General features: G+C 51.4%; 1 protein-coding gene across 5 annotated transcripts; it reads right to left on the bottom strand.

Annotated features, from left to right (window-relative positions):
- Positions 1-7,022: 7,022 nt before the first annotated feature.
- Positions 7,023-20,265, bottom strand: LOC129069856 (dual specificity protein phosphatase 13). 5 transcript variants are annotated; one of them, XM_054572522.1, is made up of 7 exons: positions 20,054-20,257; positions 17,144-17,351; positions 14,712-14,915; positions 13,619-13,713; positions 9,819-9,992; positions 8,201-8,421; positions 7,023-7,475 (listed from the first exon to the last, which is right to left on the bottom strand). In XM_054572522.1, the coding sequence occupies exons 1-7, from the start codon at positions 20,203-20,205 to the stop codon at positions 7,273-7,275; spliced, it is 1,257 nt and encodes a 418-aa protein (XP_054428497.1). In that variant the 5' UTR covers positions 20,206-20,257; the 3' UTR covers positions 7,023-7,272. The 5 variants fall into 5 exon arrangements, with proteins under 5 accessions (XP_054428497.1, XP_054428499.1, XP_054428502.1 ...); XM_054572524.1 differs by having other exon boundaries at positions 14,811-14,915; XM_054572527.1 differs by lacking the exons at positions 13,619-13,713; positions 17,144-17,351; positions 20,054-20,257 and having other exon boundaries at positions 14,712-14,766.
- Positions 20,266-21,579: the final 1,314 nt, after the last annotated feature.

The raw sequence follows: 21,579 nt of genomic DNA, 5'->3' as shown, positions 1-21,579 counted from the left end.
TTCCCACACAAATTCTCTAAGACAGACGACCTCATTGGGTCAGCAATCTTGTCCAGAAAAGAGCACAATCAATGGCAATATGCCATATCAGACCATCCCACAGGCCTCTGGCCACCTGTGGGTCAGGAAATTTAACAGTTAAGACCACATTTGGCTGCAGGTAACAGACACTTGAAAAATAGTGACTTGAACAAGGTAGACATTTCTTTCTCTCTCATGTCAAGGAAGTGTGGAGGCAGAGGCAGCCCAAACCGGGCGGGGAGCCCAGCCAATGCCATTCACAGCCCAGGCAGCCCCATGGAGGGGTGATCAAAGGGCACATCACTCCCCCCTTAAAAAATATATCAGAAGGTTCACATAGTTATATCTTATTGGCTAGAATGTAGTCACTTTCTTGACCGCATTTATCTGCAAGGGAGGTTGGGAGAGGTTCTGCTTCAGCTAGGTGCATTGCCAAAGGCACTTTACCAAAGTAATAGGGGAGGACAGATGTTGGGAGCAAGTAGAAGTCTGTACCCAGGTGCCTAGCCTGATGCAACCATCTATAGCCAGGACAGCAGAGCCATGAGGTTGAGTGCGCATGAAACCAGGAATCCCTAAGAAAGGTGAGCTGGCATGATGGGGGCCTTGCCAGGATGCTACAGGATGAAAATCTGTATCTCTGAGATGCAGTCTAAAAGGAACCAGAAGTTCCCCTCACTCCACTGCCACCTTTCCCTTCATTAGTCCTACCTACAAGTTCATCATTCAAGTGAAGCAGCACCTTCCCTAGCACCCCTTTTAAAGCACGCATGTAATCCTGGGAAAATCAACGTGTCCTCGGTTCTTATACTTGTGTGTATATTTTATCAGGTCTCTCTAATCGGCAACCCTCCTCCCCACTCACTGCAAGTCAGGACGGCCCTAGCGATCTACGGCACTGAGCGGGAGCCCTGAGAGGCTTGAAAGCTAGTCTGACCGGGTCCCAGTTGTGGATCCCAGCAGCCCCTTTGTAGGCCCAGATGTTACAAGAGGCCAAGCAGCTGGGGCGCAGGAATTCTCAGAGGAGGGAACATCCTAGCAGCTCCCAAGGGGAGAAGACAAGACGGACCAGACGTCAAATGGCTCAGGAAGCATAAACCTGGGGGAATAAACTGGGAAGAGCAGAGTAATCTGAGAATAGGAGAATGATGGTAGCGGGTTCCTCCTGCCAGCCAGGGAGGGCAGTACCTGGGTACGCCGGGGTGGGTGGGATATTTCCCTTTGAGTTTTCCTCAAACCAGGGTTCCCCAGCACTCCAGTGGCTGCAGAGTCCACACTGTGGCTGCTCAGCCCCACCCCGATGTGGGAAGAAATGGAGGAGGCAGCTGTCCAGATCAGGCTGGGAGCTGGAGGCCCACAGACCTACTGGGGTCTCCTGGTGCCCGGGAGCCTGCTGGCCTCAAGATAGGGAGGCTGGAGCTTAGGAGAGAGCTCGGGAGAGAGGTGAGGAGTTGGGGGTTCCTTTTGTGGTAGCCTCTCTACCCTGCCCACCTCAAGAACTTTGCCTCCAATACTTCCCTTAGGCCCCTAACCCTCTTCCTATCTTGAGTGGGGCTCTGAGCAGAGAGAAGCCAGGGCTCAATTGCCATCCTTATTCTTCTGTGGATGAGCCACCTCACCACCATGCACTCAGCCCACGGGTGGATGGATGCAGCTGCTCTGTTCCTTTCTCATTCACCCATTCCTCCAAAGGTTCGTTTCGTGGTTAAAAACCAGGGATTTTAATCAGAATTGGCTCTTCCACTGTGCTGGTTATCTACTGATATGTAACAAAGTAACCCAAAACTTTGTGACTTAAAAACAAGAGCATTTTCTTATATCCTGTGGCTTTGTGGGTCCTCGATTCAGGCAGGCTGGATGGATGGTTCTTCCATTCCACAGGGCGCTGATGGAGGTCACTTGGTGGTATTTGGCTGGCAGATGTGCTGGTGTGGAGGATCCAGAAAAAGGGTCACTCAAATGTCTTGTGCCTTGGCAATGAGGCTGGAAGGCTGGACTCAGCTGAGATTGTCAACCAGTTGGCCTGCCCAAGCCCTCCCTAGCACAGCAGTTTTGGGGTGGTCAGACGACTTGCATTGTGGCTCAGGGCTCCAAAGAGAGTGTTCCAAGAGACCCCAGCAGACATTACAGGCATCCTATGACCCACCTTCAGAAGTTCCTGAATGCCACTTCTGTCGTAGAATCTAATGGTAAGCAAGTCACTAAGGCCAACCCAGAATGAAACAGTTAAGAAACAGACTTGCTGGCTGAGATTGTATTATGATTCTATCACTTCTGAATAAATTTGAGGAAGTTTATTTAAACTCTTTGAGACCCAGTTTCCATATCTGTAGGATGGGAATATTAATAATAGCATCTACCCCTTAGGGCTTATGAGAATTAAATGATTATTTATGTCTCATATCAACATCTGTTACGGAAAAGCCCGCTCATAATCACGAATATTTGCAGTTTCTTCTTCCTGGCCACCCTGCTAGACTACATTTCCCAGCCTCCTCTGTAGTTAGGTGTGGCCATGTGACTGAGTTCGAGGCCATGGAACTACAAGAGAAGTGATATATCTGGCCTCTTATATCCCCTCCATGTTTGCTGCCCCCACATTCCATCAACCTGTGTTGTGAGGGAGAAATAAAGTTGTGTTCCTCAGAGCCATTCGCCTACTGTGACTGTGCACTGGTACATAATAAACTCTCAGTTAAAGTTAGCTGCTATCTGGCTTAACCTCTCTGTACCTATATTCTCATCTGTATAATGGGGTGATAAGATTAAATGAAATAATGTATCTTTTGAATGCTTGTTTAGCTTCCCTTTAATCGCAGTTATTTCATCTACACACTATAAACTGGGTCATCATTACCTTTTCTTGAAGCAATATTATCCATAATAAAGCCTCTTGAAGGTTTTAAAAAGGATAATGTGTGAGTTTGCAATATTTTAGGTACCAGTACTAATGCTACCATTTTATTCAGAATACTTCCTAAAATCCATATAATGATGGATTAGATTAGGATGTTTCTAATTTTAAACATTAGTCAATTTATTTTTGCTTTTTAAACTAGGAAATATTTTTAAAATACAAAAAAAGGAAAAGATAAAACAAACACTTACTTTCCCACAACTCAATATGGGCAGATCTTAACATTTTGCTATGTTTGATTTGTGTTTTTCTGAAGAAAGAAAGCATTATGGACGAAACCGAAAAAAAAGGAAAAGAAATGCTGCATCTAAAACCTTTAACATAGGACCTGGCATATGCAAAGCAGTCATTAATTGTCAGTAATAGTTTTACAATTTTATTTTGAAATAACTTTACATTTACAGAGAGTTATAAAGACAGTAGAGATGTTTCCTGTATAGCCATCACCCAGCTTCCTCTAATATTAACTTCTTACAGAACCACAGCACACTTATCAGAGAAACTAAAATTGGTGTAATGCTATTGACTAAATCACAGCCTTATTTCAGGTTTCATCAGTTTTTCTTATACCCTTTTTCTGTTCCAGAATCCGATCCAGAATATCATGTTGCATTTAGGTCAGCTGATTTTTAATTATTCATTTATTCAACACACTGAGAGCACTACCAACTTTTAGCCCCAAAGTTGGCTTAGCCCAAGAGTAAAAGTCCAAGGTTCTGAGCAGCAGATGATGCCACGAGGCCCTATACTATGCACTATGATGATAATCACAGATCTCACTTTTGAAAGCTTGCCACATGTTGTCCAAAGAACTTTCTATCTTCTGCCATGTAATCCTTACAGCAACCCTATATGGTAGCTATTATTACTTCCATGTTACATTGGGAAATGGAGGTGTGGAGAGATCGAAGGCAGAGGTAGGATTTGGATCCAGGTAATCTGGCTCCAAAGTCATGCTCCTAAAAATACCCCACGCCTTTCATGAGGCTGCTCTAGAAAACAGGGCAAGTAGACGCATCATCACAGACTTCCTGGGGCACGTGTAGCAGGCAGGAAAGCTTCCCGGCAGAGGTACCCATCTGGAGTTCAATTCCTGTTTTGTGGGGTGCTCTGGAAAATGTCTGGCTCTCCTCCGACCTGTTTTCTCAGGTTTGCACTCTCTCTTTCCCGGGCAGCCCTAGATTCTGAGCCTAACTCTCAGCATCCCAAGAAAGTGACCTGCTGAAACTCAAGCCTCAGGGTACTGTTCCGTCTCAACCTGTGGGCGCCTCATCCCAGCCAGCAGAGGCCGGTGGCCCACACTCATAGACCCAGATGCTGATTTAGAGATTGGCTTCTGGAGCCACTATTTTGGGCCCCGCTGACAGTGCATGAGCAAGAAATAGCAGCAAGGGCTGAGTTGTCAGGCAGAAAGGGGATCCAAGAGAATCGGGGGTGGGCAGATTCAGCTGCTGAGTGGGGACTAGCTCTCTCTGCTCTGGAGAATTATAGGCCTCAACAACTGGAAGATGAACAGAAAATGGTTTTCAATTCCTGGATTGAAGAGGGAACCTGCTTTGTTGGGCACAGCAGCAACAGCTCTTCTGCCATCTCCCAGCTTTGGCCCTGAGAGCACCTGAGGCAGCCAGCAGAGAGCTGGGATCAGGGCCAATCAAATGCTGCAGGGAGGAGAGCACAGGAGCTGACGGGGCAGTACTTGCCCTTTGAGCCAGGGCCCAGAGACCCTAGATCCAGGCTGCAGCCTTCCAGCCCCATTTCATCTTCTCTGCATTTCAGTTTGTTCATCTGTAAAATGGGGCTATTAACCCTTACATCCCAAACCGGATGGCCTATGTTTGTACAGTTTATGAATTGCAGAAGGAGTGAATGGGCGGGGGGTGGGGGGAGCTAAACCACAACTTGCACTCAGCTCGCTCTGTTGAGCTCCCTGACTTGGAGCTCTGTCTGCTTGGGAGGACAAGACACCTTTTCCTTGACCAAGCCCAGGAGGGATTCTGCCTGAAAGGCCAGTTTACCCAGGTGGGGGGCACCTTTTTTGACTTGAACAAAGGAAAAGTGCTTGCTCTCTGGAAATTGACCAAATGGCAGGGAACGGCAAAGCCCCTTCAGCCCCCAAGAGAGGGCAGAGTTGGCCCCAGAAAGCCTTGAGGAGGAGGTGGCGGACGCGGTGGGGGGGAGGGTGGTCAAAGGTAGCCTGAGGGGACAGGATGAGCTAGGAAGAGAGCACCAAAGTCACCGAACACTGAGATGCATGCAGATGGAGCTGGGAGGAGAGCAGCTCCGCTCTGGAGGAAAGCCCAGTCCTGCGGCCGGCGGGGGTCCACGCCCCCTGGTGGCGTCTGCGGAGAAGACTGAGTGGCAGTGATGCCAACCTGTGCCTGCTGGTCCCTGAAAGCACAAGAGCTTTTCCTGATGCAGTGTCATAGCCAGAGAGTGCGCAGAGCCACGGGGAGGGACACTGAGCCCTGGAAAAGCCTGGTCAGAGACAGCCGTTGGAAGAGAATGATAAGGCACCAGGCACTTATAATTCTGAGTGACAAAGGATAGCCTAAGGGGTGGATGAACATTTTGGTAGTCTGGGGAGGAGCACTTCTCTCAGGCTGGGGGCTCTAGGAGTGCTTCCCAGGAGACAGCTAAACTGAAACTTCAAGGAGACCACAGTGAAGGGTGGTGAGAGGGGTGCACTCAGGTGGTGCAACCAGAAGCATCTGCAAATTCCCAGAGGTCTGAGAGTGTGGTGCGAGTGGACTTACTCTTCCTTAATTACGTGATATGTATGGGACCAGAATTGCAAGAAATACAACTGGAGGTATGAGAAGTTCTCAGATAATGAAGCATCTTTATACTTTATCAAGGTGTTTGTACTTCAGGGGTTGTAAGCACAAGAGTGGCATGATCAGATTTTCACTTTAGTAAGGTGTTTGCAAGCCACATGGAGATTGGAGGGGCCAGGTGGGAGACAGGGATTGCTGTAAGAATCCAGGTGAGAGGTGAGGTTGGCTTGAACTTGAAGAGTCACAACAAAGATGAAGTTAAGTGGGCAGGTCCAAGTTGTATTTAGGAGGAGGAATCAATAGGCTAATTGGATGAATCAACAGGAGTCCAATGGGACACCCATCACTGACTTGGGTAACAGTAGCTGTCAGACTAGGAAGTTGAGAAGTGGGTCTGGGTGGGGGAGGGTGATTAAAAGTTCAGCTGAGTTTAAAGCTCAAGGGCAGTTTTCAAATGGAGGTGGCAGTGGGATACGGAGGCTTTGAGCTCAGAAGAGAGAACTGGGCCAGGCATAGAGGTCTGGGAGTCATCAACCTAGAGATGTGAACTGAGGCTGTGGGAGCAAGAGGATCCCCCCGGAGGGCAGGGACCCTATGGGAGAAAACAGAAGCCTGAGAAGCCTTGACCTTTACAGGTCAGCTGGACGAGGCAAGGGCTAGTTAAGGGCAACCAGCGACGGAGAAGGAAAGGCAGCCCATTTAATCCTCATAATACCTTGTTCCACTTACAGGTGAGGAATCTTGCAGGCTTTTATATTTCATTAAGGCATCAATTGCTCTTAGAACAAAGAAACTCAGAGCTAAATGTTTAGCGCCATCATATAGCCGTCCTTCACCTAGGATTTCCTACCTCCTTGTTTAATGCCTCTGTTTTCTAGGTGTCTGTAATTTTAGTCAGTCCTCTTGAAAGTAGGGTGTAAATGAAAAGATTGACTGGAGTAAGAGGTACCGCTTGTGCACAGTGAGTTGTGATTGCCCCTTTTTGATAGGGTAGGCACAGAGAGGAGAGTGATGCTCCGAACTTTGGTCATTGTCCAGGCAACATAGCTCTCAGGTGATGGTATGAGGAGGACGAGATGGAGAAAGGTCAGCTGATTCTGAGCACTTGTACCCGACTCCTTCCTCTTGCAGCCAAGGGCAGCGTCACTAACTGATTCTCACCCACCCTCTTTCTTCATGAAGACTTGACAGGGATTCGGGCTCCTCCCCTAGGAGTTACGATATTGGATCAGAGCAGGCAGGCTTTCTGGAGTATCGTGGCCATTTCTGAGTGAGCCACCACCCCACAAACCACCAGAAGGTCTCCTGTCTTTATGACGATCAACCTTTTATTATAGAGACAGACTGAACTCTGTTGCATAACGAATCTCTGGATTGGGTCAGGGAAATCCACCTGCTAAAGGTTACCACCCATTTCCCCCTGTCTCGGCCTCAGCTAAGCCCACTTGCTATGTACATCTCAAGGTGACTGGAAACAGCAGAGGCTGCTGTCCCCAGGGCCAGGCAGGTTGGGCTGGGCCACGCTGGCCAGAGGGTCAGGGCTCCTGGCTGTCCACCAGGTCAGAGTTGCCCCGTCTCCCGCCCAAGTCGGTTGTCCAGAACTTGGAGCTGCCGGAGGAAGCCCGAGTTGGGGCAGATATCGCGGTGGGCCTGCACCGTCTGGATGGCCTCCACCAGCGTCATGTTCTCGTAGATCATGAGGAAGGCCAGGACAACCGTGGCTGAGCGGCTCACCCCCATGGCGCAGTGTACCAGCACGCGGCCTGTAGGGAGACCCAACCTAGTGTCAGCTACCTGCCCTCACACCACGCACGCATTTGGGAATCGGAGATGCTTCTGGACATCCTTCAGCCCACCTATCACAGTACCCTGGGATATGGACCCTGTGTTCACTGTCAGCTGGGGCACCTCAGGCCCAGAGAGGAACTGGCTCAAGGTCACACAGCAAGTGAGAGGCAGAGCTAAGGTGAGCAGCTGGGATTCCCTTCTCCTGGTTCAAGGTGCTTCCTCTGGCATCCTCTGCAACTCTTGCGAGTTGGTGGGAGTGAGGGGAGGATAGCACTCCTGGAACCCCCTGGGTTTGTGGCAGATTATGGGGGCGGCCTACCTGTCTCTCTTTCCCCCAGGTTCTGCCCCCTCCCCTGTCCCTGCAGCCCTGCACCAAGGCTTCATTTTAGAGGAGCCGGCTCAAGGGCCTTTGCTGGTCCTGTGCTTTCTTCCCAAGCCCCCAGTCTCTTACTGAGGGATATGGTTATACCGATGACCACACTGGACCTTAGTTACGTCTGTGATTGTTGGTTTCCACAGTGTCTCTGAAGGGGTGCTCACTAAATGATAGTTGCTATTTGCCCCGTGGGGTGGGAGGGTCATTGGAGAGGTTTGTGGCTCAGGACACTCCACCTATCAGTGGTACTGGAAAAATGGAGAGCCCCAGGCCTCACCCCACCTCACCCCTACCTCTGCCTCAGTCCCTCCCCCAGCAGCTCACCTTGGGGAACACTGAGGGCAGTTCGGATGTATCGAGCAACAGGCAGAAAGTAGACACTGAGGTCAAAGAAGGGGTTGTCTTCTGCCTCAATGCCATAGTACTCCAAGGGCATCCCGTGATAGAACTTGGCACCTGTGTCCACTTGAAACTTGCCTGCAGCAACATTCACAACATGGGTGATGCCCAGCTGGGTCAGCTTGCTCTTGTCCCGGGCTACGTACCTGGAGGGAGGGCACAGGGGTGCTGGGAATGGGGAGGTGGGGGTATATCTCCCTGGGTCAGTTCTGGCTGGGCTGGAACTTGTCCCCTTCCCTCCTCTGCCACCTCCTCCAAGAGTAAAGACTGGAACCAGTGAATTGGCCCAGGGGCTCCTCTAGTTAGAGATCAAGAGCCCCTTTCACTGAGGCCGACTTTTCTGGAGAGAAATTGGGCCTCATGCATCAAAAGACTTAAAAAAGTACACGTACTTTGCCCAGCAAGTCTCCTTCTAGGCACTTAAAGAAAGAATCCAAACTGCGCCCATAGACATCTGTAAATTGGATCTAATGATATTTAAGATGGTGAAAAATTGGGGAAAAATTACTAAATATCCTCTAATAGAAGATTAGGTATGTACAGGTAAATGAAATTCTATGCAATCACTAAAATATGGTATTAGATAATAGGTAAACAAGGAAAGGCATTCATGCTGTATTAAGAACCTGTGAAGAATGCAGAATACAAAACAGAATGTTGTTTAAGGTTTTAAAAATATGCAGTATGATTCCACTTAAAAAGGTTTTTTAAAGCAGATTACAAATGAGATTATAAAGTGATAACATTTTTGTAAAAAAGATATGAAAAAATATTTATGTATGTATGTGTGTATGCACTTATTAAATGCAAGGATTTTATTACTGGCTATCTGTAGGGAGGATAGCATGTTTGCCATATTGTTACCAAGATACTGATCCTTATTCTCTAAATATTAAGGGAAAATTTCTAAAATCCACATATATTGGTCTATATGTTCTAAATTTTAAGAAAAAAATTTAGAAAAATTGACTCAGTTTTACTCTGCTGTATATTCCCTAGAGAAACTCATGACTAGAATATTTCTGGAATCCCTGTTCATAATAGCCAAAAAGTGGAAACAACTCATGTGTTTGTATATAATAAAATGGATAGACTATGGGGGTATTTGCACATATACCCCATATGTCAAATAGTGACAGCAATAAAAAAATGAACCAACTTTTGCTACATATAACAACATGGGTGAATCTTACAATTTTGAGTCAATTATGCCAGGCACAAAACTCACACAGTATGATTCCATTCATCTAACTTTAAAAGACAGACAAAACTAACTATATTGTTAAGTATATGAGAAGAGTTCAGAAGGGGCTTTGGAGGCACAAGTAATGTCTGTCCTATTTCTTGACCTGGGTGGTAAAACTGTTCCTGTAAGTTCTATGCACTTTTCTTATGAGGGTTCTACTTCCACAACTAAAAGAATAATTTCTGTAAAAGAGAAGAAACATGTGGAAAGAGATCATGGGAGGCAAAGAGGGGTGCCACCTGTGCCCACGCAGGCTCCCCGGCTGCTCTCCCACTCTCCCACATGGGCCGTACTTACGCATCTCCCAGGAAGAGGTTGGGCCAGACCTCATTGATGTGGCTCAGTGTGGCAGGCCGCCGGACCCACAGCAAGCGCTGCAGTGAGGACAGCGTAGGTGGCTGGTAGGGGGACACTGGGCCTGTCCTGTGGATCTTGGGCCTCCGGAGGTCCCGCTTTTGCAGGGAGTCCATCCTAGAACAGGGTAGACACCGCGGTGGCTGGAGGCATGCTTTCGGAAGGTGGGTCCACCTGACCCAGAGGCCCAGGCGTGGCGCAGAGCCCAGGGGGCAGTGCGATGAGGCGAGAAGGGCCTCCGCTAGTTTGTATGAGGTTATTTACCAGCTCAGCTGGGGCTGAGGCCGAGACCCTTTCCCAAGGAACAATCAACCCCTTGTTACTCTCTCTCCTGGCCTCTCTAGAGGCCCTGAGGTAAGAAACTTTGGCCAGGGGGTCCTTGGAGCTTCTTGTTAGTGGTAATGAATCAGTGCAGACCCAACCCCTTAAGTCACTGGTCACTTAGGGCTTTGTAGGGTTGGAGACCTCAGATGGCCGTGTCTCCTCACAATGGGGGTTGCTCATCTTAAGCCCCCTCCTCTGCTTCTTCCAGGGCTGGCCCTCAGGCCCCCACTCATCAGGCTCTCATTTTCAGGTGCTTGGAGAACAGAGCCCATTTCTGGAGTGAGCAGCCTGGGCTATGAATGACATTTGTTAGCATTTCCATGCAGGACGGGCTAATGCCTTTCAGGGTCCTAGTGACTCACTTGTGGCACTAGAAGGAGCTGAAGCTCAAAGAGAGATTTTTTTAAGTGATACCCAAAACAATATGGCTGATATGCAGCAAAGCTGTGGTGTCAATCCAGTTCTGTGATCCTGCAGTTCAGTCCCCAAGCCTTCCAGTTACCATCTTTGGGGACTCCAGAGAGTGGTCGGTAACCCATTCAACTCTGCAGGGGAGCCTGGTGTTGCTGCTACACACATGCCTATAAGTCCTGGGACTTTCCTCCTTACCCCCATGACTCAGGCCAGCGCTGCAGGTCAGATCTCACCCAGGTGGGGTGGGCTGTCTTAGGAGTCAGCTGGTTGAGAGAGTCCGGGGCCCTGCAGAGCTGGGATGTCAGTGGCACCAGAACTTGGGTCCGGTGCCGTGCTGGGAAGGAGTGCCTATCTTGGTTAACTGTCCCTAGCCCCCTCAACCAGTATCTATGGAAGGTATAAACTGGAAAAAACATCTTTTCTCTTTGGTAGGCGGTGCCAGGACCAGAAAGAGAAATAGGCACCCAAGAGGCCACTGGCTTGGCCAAGCTCACACAGTGGGCAGCTGGCGTGCAGGGCGGAAGTGAAGACCCAGCTTTCTCCCTCATACCCCACTGTGATCTCTCAGGGCAGGCTGAGTGGCCTGCCACCTACCTAGAACATGGTCTGGGGCCAGGAGTGGGGGAATAGGGGCAGGGCCAAGACAAAGCATGGGAGCGGAATGAGGCTGGGGCGGTTCCGCCCAGAACACAAATGCTGTGAAGCGGCTAGAATTCCAGGTCCTCCTCTTGGAATGAGCCCATGAGGGGGTCAGGCATGAGAGCAGACCTAGGCCTCCATGGAGGGAAGCACAGTCCTGCCAAACTCTGGGCTTTCTCTCTGCTGGGCAGCTCTTTGGGATTAAAGGCTCTAGGGCCTGGAGCTCCCCATGGAGATGGGAGGCTGCTGCCTGACGTGGTGGGAAGAGAAGAGGGAGTAGAGTCTGGCCACCGTCTATTCTGTGGCCCGAGCAAGTCTTTGCTCATGTCTTGCCACGGTTCTCTTCTCATTTTAAATATCCTGTCTGGCTTGACTGAGGAGTCTCTGGCTGTCTGACCTGAGAATAAGGGAGGAGAGACTGGGTATTCAGCAACTACAGGGTAGACAGAGGTGTAGTGTGTTAGGGTGGGGTAAGCCCCCAGGCCCCAGGATCACTCAAAAGCCACACTGGTCCGGAGCCGCCAGTTGGTGCGAGAGCCTCAAGCACAGCAGATAAAGCTTGGGGAAGCCTGGCAGGCGTGGGCTCAGTCCTCTGAGCTTGGTGTGGGGTAAGGCTGCCCCCTAGTGGCCAGTAGGTGCCTTACAGTCCAGCTGTGCCTGGGAGTAGGAGGCCAGGCGTCAGTTGAGAGCTGGACCCTGCTCCTCCAGGAGGCTCCTGGGCAGAGGAGGACATAACAGAGGGATCAAGGATTGGGGGCTCCTAACCCACAGACCCCATCTCAGCCTCCTAGGGGACCTATGCCCAGGTCTGGAGAAAGGTGCTTTTCCCTTGGATTAAGGGGTACTCCTTGTCAGGTCCCAGCTGGGGCTTCTTTCCTGATCCTCGTGAATGCATCTCCCATTTGTCTTCTCCATCCCACTTTTGCCAGCTGAGTCAGGCCCAGACCCTTGCCCTTTGACTCACCCTTCAATCTCCAGGCACACCCACGGAAGGGGAGTTTGTGGCTGCTGCAGCTCCCCTGGTTTGTGCCACCCACACACCTGGACTGCCAAGGACCCTGCCCGCCACTTCCACACCTCCTCAGCCACCTGAGGGTGAAGCAGGGCCCGACCTTTAGCAGAGACAGGGCTGGCTTGGCTTTTCTCCCCATTCACTCTAACCCTCATTCAGCCTCCTTTCTGCATCTCCCCTTTAAGCTGAACAGCTGCCTCCGTAGGCAGCAGCTTGTCTGCTCTTGTGTTGCTGCTGTTGACAAGTTCAGATACTTGTTTTCTGTCTGTCTCTCCTCCTCTCTGCATCTCTTTTCTGGCTGCTTCTTCCTCCAACTCTCTCACAGGAGTTCCTGCTGCTCCAAGCCTCCCAGCACACCCTGCATGCCGGCGGCCTCGGGCCAAGGCACAGGCCTTCTAGGGGCAGGGGGCGGCTGTTCGCCACCCCTCTCCTCAGCTGCCACTCCAGGAGATACTCCCCCTGGTCTTCCCTTCTGCTCACTCTCTCTGCTTCCTCCTCCTCCTCCTCCCCAGACAGATCAGATGGGACTGTGAGCACAGGACAGGTAAGGCCAGAGATCTCTGAGGAGTCTGGTGAAGGAAGCCTTGGGGAGGGAGGCAGGTGGGCTGCCCACGGTGATCTGCCAGTGGGTTTGTGCACTTGGTGTGCAGACCTTGGAGGAGGGCAGCCCTGGGCAGAGTTCTTGCGTCTGGCGCTTGTGTCTGTGTGTGCTTCTCTGAGCCATGTCCTCAGTGGGGCTGTGGTGGGGATCCCACAAGGTCATAAATATAAGGCACTCCCCACAGGGTCTCCCTCATGGTAGGTGCCCAATAAGTGGCGCATCTTACGATACTATTATTACCACTACTATTATTACCATTACCCATTCAAGCCCCAGCCATATTCTGGGTGGAGGATAACTTTCCCATGGGACAGTGAGGCTTGGTCTTTATTCTGTGTTTCCTGATGTTCCTTTCTCTGTCTGGTGATGATTATTATTATATTCGCCACTTTCTAAGGATGTACTATGTACCAGAAAGAGCTAAGTGCTTACATTGTCTCCTTGAATCCTCACGGTACCTTTATGAGGCAGATAATATTATTATCCCCACTTTACAGATAAGGAAACTGAGACTCAGGGAGATTAAGCAATATACCCAAGGTCGCACAGCCAATAAGCATGGGAGCCAAGATTCAAGCTCAGGTCTTTCTGACTCTACTATGCTTTGTCTGTGCCTCTATCTCTGACCCAGTCCATCCCCCAATCCAAGCCAATACGTCCCCTGCCCCCGCTACAATACACGCAGACACAGGTGCCCTGGCCCTCGCTGCCCAGCACGCTCTGTGCCCCCCTGAAACAGAGGCACTCACCCACCTGTGGGGGTATCTGGCCCAGGCTGCGGTCTTCTCTAACAGGCACTTTGTGCTGCCGACTTCCAGCCGCTTGTCTCTGCACACTTGATGCTGTTTCTATTTTTTGATTTGAGTTTAATTATAAAGCATGATGTGCTGCTCCCGTCTCCTGGCCTCCACCTGCCACTCTCACCCACTGGTCCCATGGCATGGCCAGTGCCACACCCAGCCAGGCACCCGGCCTTGCTCCAGTAGAGGCGGCCGGATGGGGGAGGCCTGTGATATGTGTGCATGTGTATGTTGATTACAGGGCCATTTTATAAGCTCCCTTGGCCTTCGAGGGTGGTGAGGAGTAAGGGCAGGAAGTTAAAGCTGGAAGGATCTTCTATGGAGGAGGACAGGGAGGACACCAGCCAAAGTCACACACAAATTGTTGGCACTGCCAACTTAAGAACCCAGGTCCAAGGGCTTTAGTTGGGGGCTATGGATTACTGGACCTGCCCAGGACTAAGACCTAGAAGACTCAGGCTGAGGAAAGTATGGGGAGACAGACAAAGGTGTACGTGGGGTTTAGAGCAGGTGTTTTGACCAGCCCTGGCCTGCGGTCAGGAGCTGTGTGTCCAGAAGCCACTCTACCCTCTGTTGAGGTCCTCCTTCCCCCAGAAGGCTTTCCTGGACGAGGTCCCACTCTCCCTTGAGGCCAGTGAAATGGTTTTCAAGGTTCTTCCTAACGTCAACTGTTACAAATCTGAGACCTTCGATTTGGGCCTATTAAGAACCCTCGCTGCTCTCCTGAGACCCTCCTCACGTACCCAAACTTCAGTAATCTTTCCCACTCACAGTCCCAGACAACATGCGCACAGAGACATATGCATGCCTGCCGCCATACCTACATGGGTCTCGGAGGTCTGAGCTCCAGGGAGTAAGGCTCAGCCCCTGCTGGGGCTCCCCAAGCCTTAGGGAGAGTGGGCGGAGGAGCTGTGGCCAAGGGCTATCATGAGCAATCACAGTCCCCTCCAGCTCTCCTCCCAGGCTCCCCCCACCCCCTCCAAGGAATGTTGGGGTCCCTGGCCAAGGAGCTTCAGGGCTTAGCTGAGAGGGCAGCCCATTCCCACCTGTGGGGACTGAAGACAGTGGCTGAGGGAAAGTGCAGGCAGCCGGAGGAAGCGGATGGGGTGGCAGGCCGGAGGGCGGACCGCACACTGGGCTCTTACCATCTTCTGGGTGTCCACCTGGGCCCGAGCCCCCAGCAGCACCAGCAGGGCCAGTGCCAGGGTGGCAAAGTGGCAGATCCCCATGGCAGGAACTGAGGATCGGCTCTGGGGAAGAGATGAGCTCCATGTCACAGGCAAGTAAACCAAGGCCCAGACTGGCTGGGGCCATATCATTGGGTCAGGAGTGGGAGCTGCCACCTAAACCTGCTTCTGCTTTGAGCCCTCTGGGCAAGGTCAAGAGGTGCTGAGAGAGAGGAGGAGGCAGGTTGGGGGCCCAGGGCTCATGGAGAGAGCTGACCTCCCTCCACAGCCCCTCATCATTCAGAGTCCCAGCCCTGGGGCTGCTGTTTATGGCTGCACTGCACACTCCTGGGGGGTCCGGTTGTGCAGACTGTTTGGTGGATGGCACCCCCAAGGATGTTCAATGCTGTAGCCCAATGACTCCCCCGAAGCCAGGTGCCTGATGGGAAAGATGCTGAGGTTTGAGGTCAGGGCTTTTAAGAACCTCAGGCTGAGGAAATGGGGTGACTGGGTATGATCAGAGACCTGCTGCTCTGCCAGGTTCCTGAAACCTGTTAGAGGAAAGAATGCGGGGGTTGGGGGGCAGGCACACATTCCTGCAGGCCTCTTGGCTCCCCACACCAGCAGAGCTCCCTATAAGTTTTCCACCCAGCTTAACCCTGGACCTAGTCCCAACTCCAGCCATAACCCTAATTTTCTTCCTTTGTACTCACCCCCAAATTCTAAACCTAGTCCTTCACCCTGCCCTAATCCCTGTCCCCAAGATGCCCATCCTCCTAACGGGTGGAATTACTAACATGCTCCCCCTTGGCTGGGCTGGCTAGGAATCCAGACACCAAAACAGGATTCAGGCCATGCCCTGGGAAGCTCTTGGCAGGAGGAGAAAGCTATCACTCTTCTAGCTACCAGGAGAGCCCAGGCCAGTCACCCACCCTCTGTTGACAGCCCCTTTGAGCCAGTGGGTAGTGTGGCACAGCCAAAGGATACGGAGAGTCAAGGGAGGGAGCAGTAGGGGTAGCAGGAGCAGGGAAGTAGACAGTAGCTCTGGAGGCCTAACCCTACAGCTGATGGCCCCCAGGATGTGAATGTGAGGAAGGCAGGCTGGTGGGGCCGGCCAGGGACAGACCCAGCCACGGTGTGGTGGGAGAAGGGCAGTAGGTACTCTGCGGCTACCTCCCAATCCTGGTGCCATTCCAGAGACACCCTTGCCCCCTCCCAGCTGAGCTGGAGGAAAGCACAGGGCTGATGCCAAAGAAATGAAAGCCGCACCTCAGGGACCACTGGTGGCCTGAGAAGCAGAGTTGTTGCTGGGGTAGCCCAACTCCTCCTACTGGGCAGCTGGGGACACGGGGGCCTCCAACAGAAGGGGAGCGGCTTGGGAGAGGAGGTATTAGGGACCTGGTTCCCTTGTGACATTGCTCCAAATGCACTGAACACAGAACAAGAAGGCAGGAAGCAGGAAGGAGTCTGGAGAGACTTTAGTAAGACCTTTGGGTCCTAAAGGGGTCCCCAGAACCAGAGAGTGAGGCAGGTTAGGGAGAGTCTTTCTGTTGATCTCTGAGGTCAGACTGGGTAGGGGCATGTAGGGAGTGGAGTGCTGTGTCTAAGGCAGAGGACAGACTGGTGTGATGACAGGAGAGTTTTAGATCAGCAGGGCTGGGTGAGGGGGGCGTGGCTCGTGGCAGGAGCACCTGTTCTCCTTCCCCACATGGGAACGGCGAGGCAGGGCTGACATGAGAATCGACTAAACTCAGAGCTGCAGCAACTTGTCCCTCAGAGCTGAAGGAGAGGGATGCAGAAGTGTGGGAAGATTCAGACAGCCCGCAGGTGCCAGGACTGCCTGGGCTGCTGCCTTGGTGGCGTTTAGGTGAGCCCCACTGCAGGCCAAGGAGGCAGGTCAGGTCAGCACCAGGACCGGGCTGGAAGGGCTCACCTCTTCCTCTTCCATTTTGTGGGTTCCACCCCTCTCTCCTAGCCTTTCCATCCTTCCTGGGGTCTGAAGAATCTGGGTAGGATGGGAAAGAGAGAGGGCCCTACCAGAGGCTTATCTTGGCTGGGCCCTGGTAAGACCTTGGGTTGGCGAGGGGAGCCCAGCAGTTTGAAGAGTGGGCCACATCCAGCCAGACACAACTCTGACAACTGACCTCTGAACTGGTTGCATCCCATGATCCCTACCAACCCTCTCCTGATCTTTTATTTCCAGCCTTCATTGGCCTCCCTCCATGTTCTCTGCCCAGCTCTCACCTGACCTCTCACTTCTAACCGCACTCAGCCTTGCCCTCTTGCCCCCTCACACCCTGCCCAGCCCTCACCTGGCCCCTTAGCTCCGGCCTGCACCCTGCAGCTTCTGGTCCAGCTGGCAGAGCTGGTGAAGGAAGCCTCGGTTGGGGAAGACCCATCGGTGCTGCCTCACGGTGATCACTGCCTGGCGCAGGGACATCTGCTGGTGTAGCATGAGGTAGGCCAGGACCAGTGTGGCGGAGCGGCTCACACCTACCACACAGTGCACCAGGACCTTGGCTGAAGAAGACATCCTGGTGAGAGACCCTTCCCACCAGCAGGCCCACCCAGGTGCTGGGGTGGGGACCCAAGTTCCTTTCTCTGCTCTGCCTTGGGTGTCCTCTGTGAAAAACCCTGGGCAAATCATTCAGGCTTTATGGATCTGTTTCTTGATCTGCCAAATGGGTAAACCAACACCTATTTTGCCTACCCGTAGAATGGGGTCTAAAGTCCTTAGCATAGCTTATAAGACCCTCCATGAACTGGCCCCTGCTGATCCTGCAGCTTCACCTCAGACTGTCCCACTGCAACCTTCAGCTCTACGAACACAGGGCAACTTTCGGTTTCTTGACGCTGTCATGGACTCTGGCCTCCAGCCTTAGCACGTGCTATTCCAACTCCTTGTAAATCTTTTTCCCTTCTTTTGATCTGACTAACATCTACTACTCATCTGTCAGGCTTCAGCTGAGACATGACTTCCTCACACAGGCTTTCCTGACCACTCATGGTATCATTTGAATCACAGAGGAGCTCATCCCTTTTGCATGTGGCTCAGTGAATACTGTTGTAGAGGGAAGTCTCCCTACCTCCCTGATCCTCTGAATTGAGCACCCCTGCCCTTGCTCCCATAGCTCTTCACATTTCCTCATTCACATGAGTAGCACTCATATTTTACATTTTGACTGTGTTTCCACCCAACATATAATAAGTTCTGTGAGGGCAGGAACCCTGTCTTATCTAAGTGTAAATTCCCAGTATCTAGCTCAGTGCCTGACACAGAGAAAATAAGAAATAGCTGGTGAGTGAATGGATGAAGAGCAAATGAATGTCAAAGTGCCTTGGATATTATGAAGTGCTATGAGCCATACATAGTCTTGTCTCTGCCGCTGCACTGATGAGAAGCTGAAGTCCAGAGAGGGATGCTGCCTTGCCCATGTTCAAGCAGCAAGGAGCACAGCTCTCACCCAGGAAAAACACAGAATAGGGACTCGGCTTTCCCCAGATCCCTTGTTGTCCCCTGGGTATTAGGTTTTGGGGTTTTTTTTTCTCCCACTTAAAAGTACTTTGGGGCAGAAACCAGACATCTAGGTACCAAATGGCGATTTTCCAAGGCTGAGTCATGCAGGAAAAGAACCGTTTCGCTGTTTGGGAGGCCTGGCTTTCAACTCCAAGGCTGCTCCTAACTCGTGGCTTGGCCTTGTATTCTAAGCCTCAGTTTCCCCATATGTGAACCAATGAAGTTGGATAAATGACTGAAGCATTGAGCAGAGGATTTTTAAAAACCTGATGGTTCTTTAAAAACGAGGGATGGTGGGGTCTTCCCGAGGCTTTCGGACAGAGGCCCTATGAACGGAAAACCCGGTGGCGCTCTCTCTGTGGAGTGCACTGCACCTTTCCCTGCCCCTTTCCCCAGGACGTTTTCCTTGCCTCTCTCTCATGGGCTCCAGGGGGCCCGTCTGTTGTCTCAGTGGCTTGTTTCCTGAGCCCATGTCTTCTATTGCTCACTTCTACCTCTGACTTTCTGGATAAACTTTCTCTTAGAGTTTAAAACAAACAAACAAACAAACAAACAAACAAACAAACAAGGGATGGGAGGGCACTGATGTTGGAAGGGAAACTGGACATCCCCCCAGGACGGAATATAAGATCAGACCCCAAGTCCTACCCCCGGGTGTGTTGAGGGCACGGTGAATGAAGTCAGCTGCAGAAGAGAAGTACGCACTGATGTCGAAGTCAGGGAGGTCGTGGGCTGGCACCCCAAGATAGCTCACACTGCTGCCGTAGAAGTCAGGGCCACCCTGACAGTAGAGGCCCCCATGGGCGGCGTTCAGCACATGGGTGATGCCCAGCTTCCATAGCTCAAAGCGGTTATTTGCGGTGGCCCTGGGGAGGGGAGGAAAGTGGCTGGATGCTGGATGCTGAGCCAGGGGGTCCAGGAAAGAGGTTTTGCCAGGCTCCCTGGCTCCCTACTTCAGAGGGATGAAGCCATTGGAGACCAAAGGGAGCTGAAAGGAACCCAGCAAGGTTGAGCTGGGATCCACAGCTCACAGCGCCACCCCCAGAGCTTCCTGGTGGGAGAGTTGGTGCTAGAGCAAGTATCTTGAAGTATCTTTGCTTCCTTAGATCCTTGCCCCTGCCTTGGCTAGAACAGGAAGGAGAGGGTTGCCTCACCCCTAAGACCTAGCTGCCCCTCCCTTCCTTTCTGCCCCATGCCTTCCCACACACTTCCCGCCTCTTCTGGCCACTACGTCATACCTACTTCTACGCTGAAAATGTTTAGAGGTGACATCTTTCCTGATTCACCCTTAGTCAGGCTTCCTCACCTTCTGTGTCCAGGGTAGAGAGGCTAGGACCAGGAAGGGTAGCTCTCTGTCCAATCTATTTCATACCCCTAATCACCATTCCCCAGGCCTCGCCCCCCCTCCGCCCCGCCCCCTCCCGCCGGCAGACTCCCCAGGTGTTCTGCGTGTGCCAGCAGATTTCAGGAACTTCTGGGAGCTCCTTTCTTTCAGGCACGCAAAGCCTCTGCTCCCCCTGGTGGCCACATATGGTCACTGCACTGTCCCCAGTACACAGGGGTCCAGGAGAAAGTCCCTGGCCTAGGATGCTCATTGCAGAACTGTTTCTCCGTGTTCCCATCCCACACCTATCTCTGGTAAAGAGCCCAGGAACTGTCTCTTCTTGTTCCCCGCCACACACCCCCTAGGCCAGCCACCACTCACGCATCTCCTATGTAAAGGTTGGGCCAAACTTCATCCACCCGGCTGCAAGAAGAAATTTTCCCTGCCCTCAGGAGCTCCTCCAGTTCCAGGACACTGGGGCAAGAAGTGGCTTCGGTATGTTCCCTCAGGTCTGGGAGCGAGGCCTCAGCCATGGGCCAGTCCACCCACTCCTCTGTCTCTGCAGTCACTTGTCTCTGCCTCTCCAGTGTCATTTCTCCTTCCCGGAGATTGGCAGAAACAGGTGGAACAGAAGGAAGTGACTCAGCAAGTCACAGGGGCCTCCAGAAAGAACAGGACATTTTCCTCACCAAGTCACCCCCCCCACCCCAAACTCCGTGACCACATGGAATCAGACATACCTCTGCAAACCACCTTACCTCTTCACCTCAGTGTCTTCACCCACAAAGTAAGGGTAATTATACCTACCTCAAAGAATTACGAGGATTATACGAAACAAAGGATATTCTGTCTCTAACACATAGTATATGCCTAAGCAACTTTAAACAAACAAACAAACAAACAAACAAACAAACAAAAAAAACCAAGTTTAGAGGCCTGAACAGGCTATTTGATTATCAGGACTGAGCTAAAGTAGAGATTCAGGGTGGAGAGGAAGTAGTTGACTCCGAGGATGAATGATAGAAAAAATTCTGCAGGTCTGGGTGGGAACCTTATGGCTGTTGGACGAGTCTCTAGATTCTGGGGCTCAGAGGAAGTTTCCTGAATTGTAGAGTCAGAGAACTATGGAGAAGAGGCACGGAGGACCTCATTTAAAGGGTGCTCACAGGGTTTATGGGTGAAGGTTGGAACAATGATTCTGTAATGAAGATGACTGATTTCTCATAAGAGAAGGCTAAAATGGGCCATGTATGTCAAAAGGGAAGAAAGGAGGTGAATGCTGCCCTAGACTTTCTGAAGAGCCTAAGGGCCTGTCATCAGAAACATTTTTGGATTGGGAGGGAGATTCCTGTAATTCTAAGGGCTTTAGTCTTCACAATAGAAACTGAAAAAGGTCTGTATCTGTCCTCCTGCCAGAGTTAGTTATTGGCAAGAGAAATGAGATGTCTCAAGATGACTTCCTAAAGGCCCTGATGGGGCTGGGAGAAGTACCAGCTGTAGTGGGAAGCCTCCCTCCTGCCCTTGGCCTTGAGTCCAACTTGAGGGTAAAGCCCACACCAGGACATCCCATGTAAGCATGTCCATCCCAGAACCTGTTCCCACCTCCATCAGAGCCACCGAAGTCTGCCTTGCATTGCTTGGGATGCAAGACCAATGTGGGGGCTGGAGCCCAGGTCACAGGTGGTTTTGGACTTGGTTTATGCCAATGCTAGGTATAGGTAGGTTGGGCGAGTTCCAGCAGGGTAGTATAGTGGAGTGACAAGAGCATGGGTTCTAAAGTTTGACACAGATTTGAGTAGGTTTATTACTCAAGTCAGATTTGAGTAGGAATGCTGACTTTGGCACGTATGAATTGCCGTAATTCAGACAAGTCTCTTGGCCGCGTTGAGTTGGCACAAGGATTAAGT

This window comes from Pteronotus mesoamericanus, unplaced genomic scaffold (assembly GCF_021234165.1).
Source record: "Pteronotus mesoamericanus isolate MK-2021 breed Mesoamerican mustached bat unplaced genomic scaffold, CSHL_Meso_final contig_24, whole genome shotgun sequence".
Lineage (NCBI taxonomy): Eukaryota > Metazoa > Chordata > Mammalia > Chiroptera > Mormoopidae > Pteronotus > Pteronotus mesoamericanus.
The sequence above is the reverse complement of the archived record's forward strand: the minus strand, read 5'-3'. Positions and strand labels throughout refer to the sequence as shown.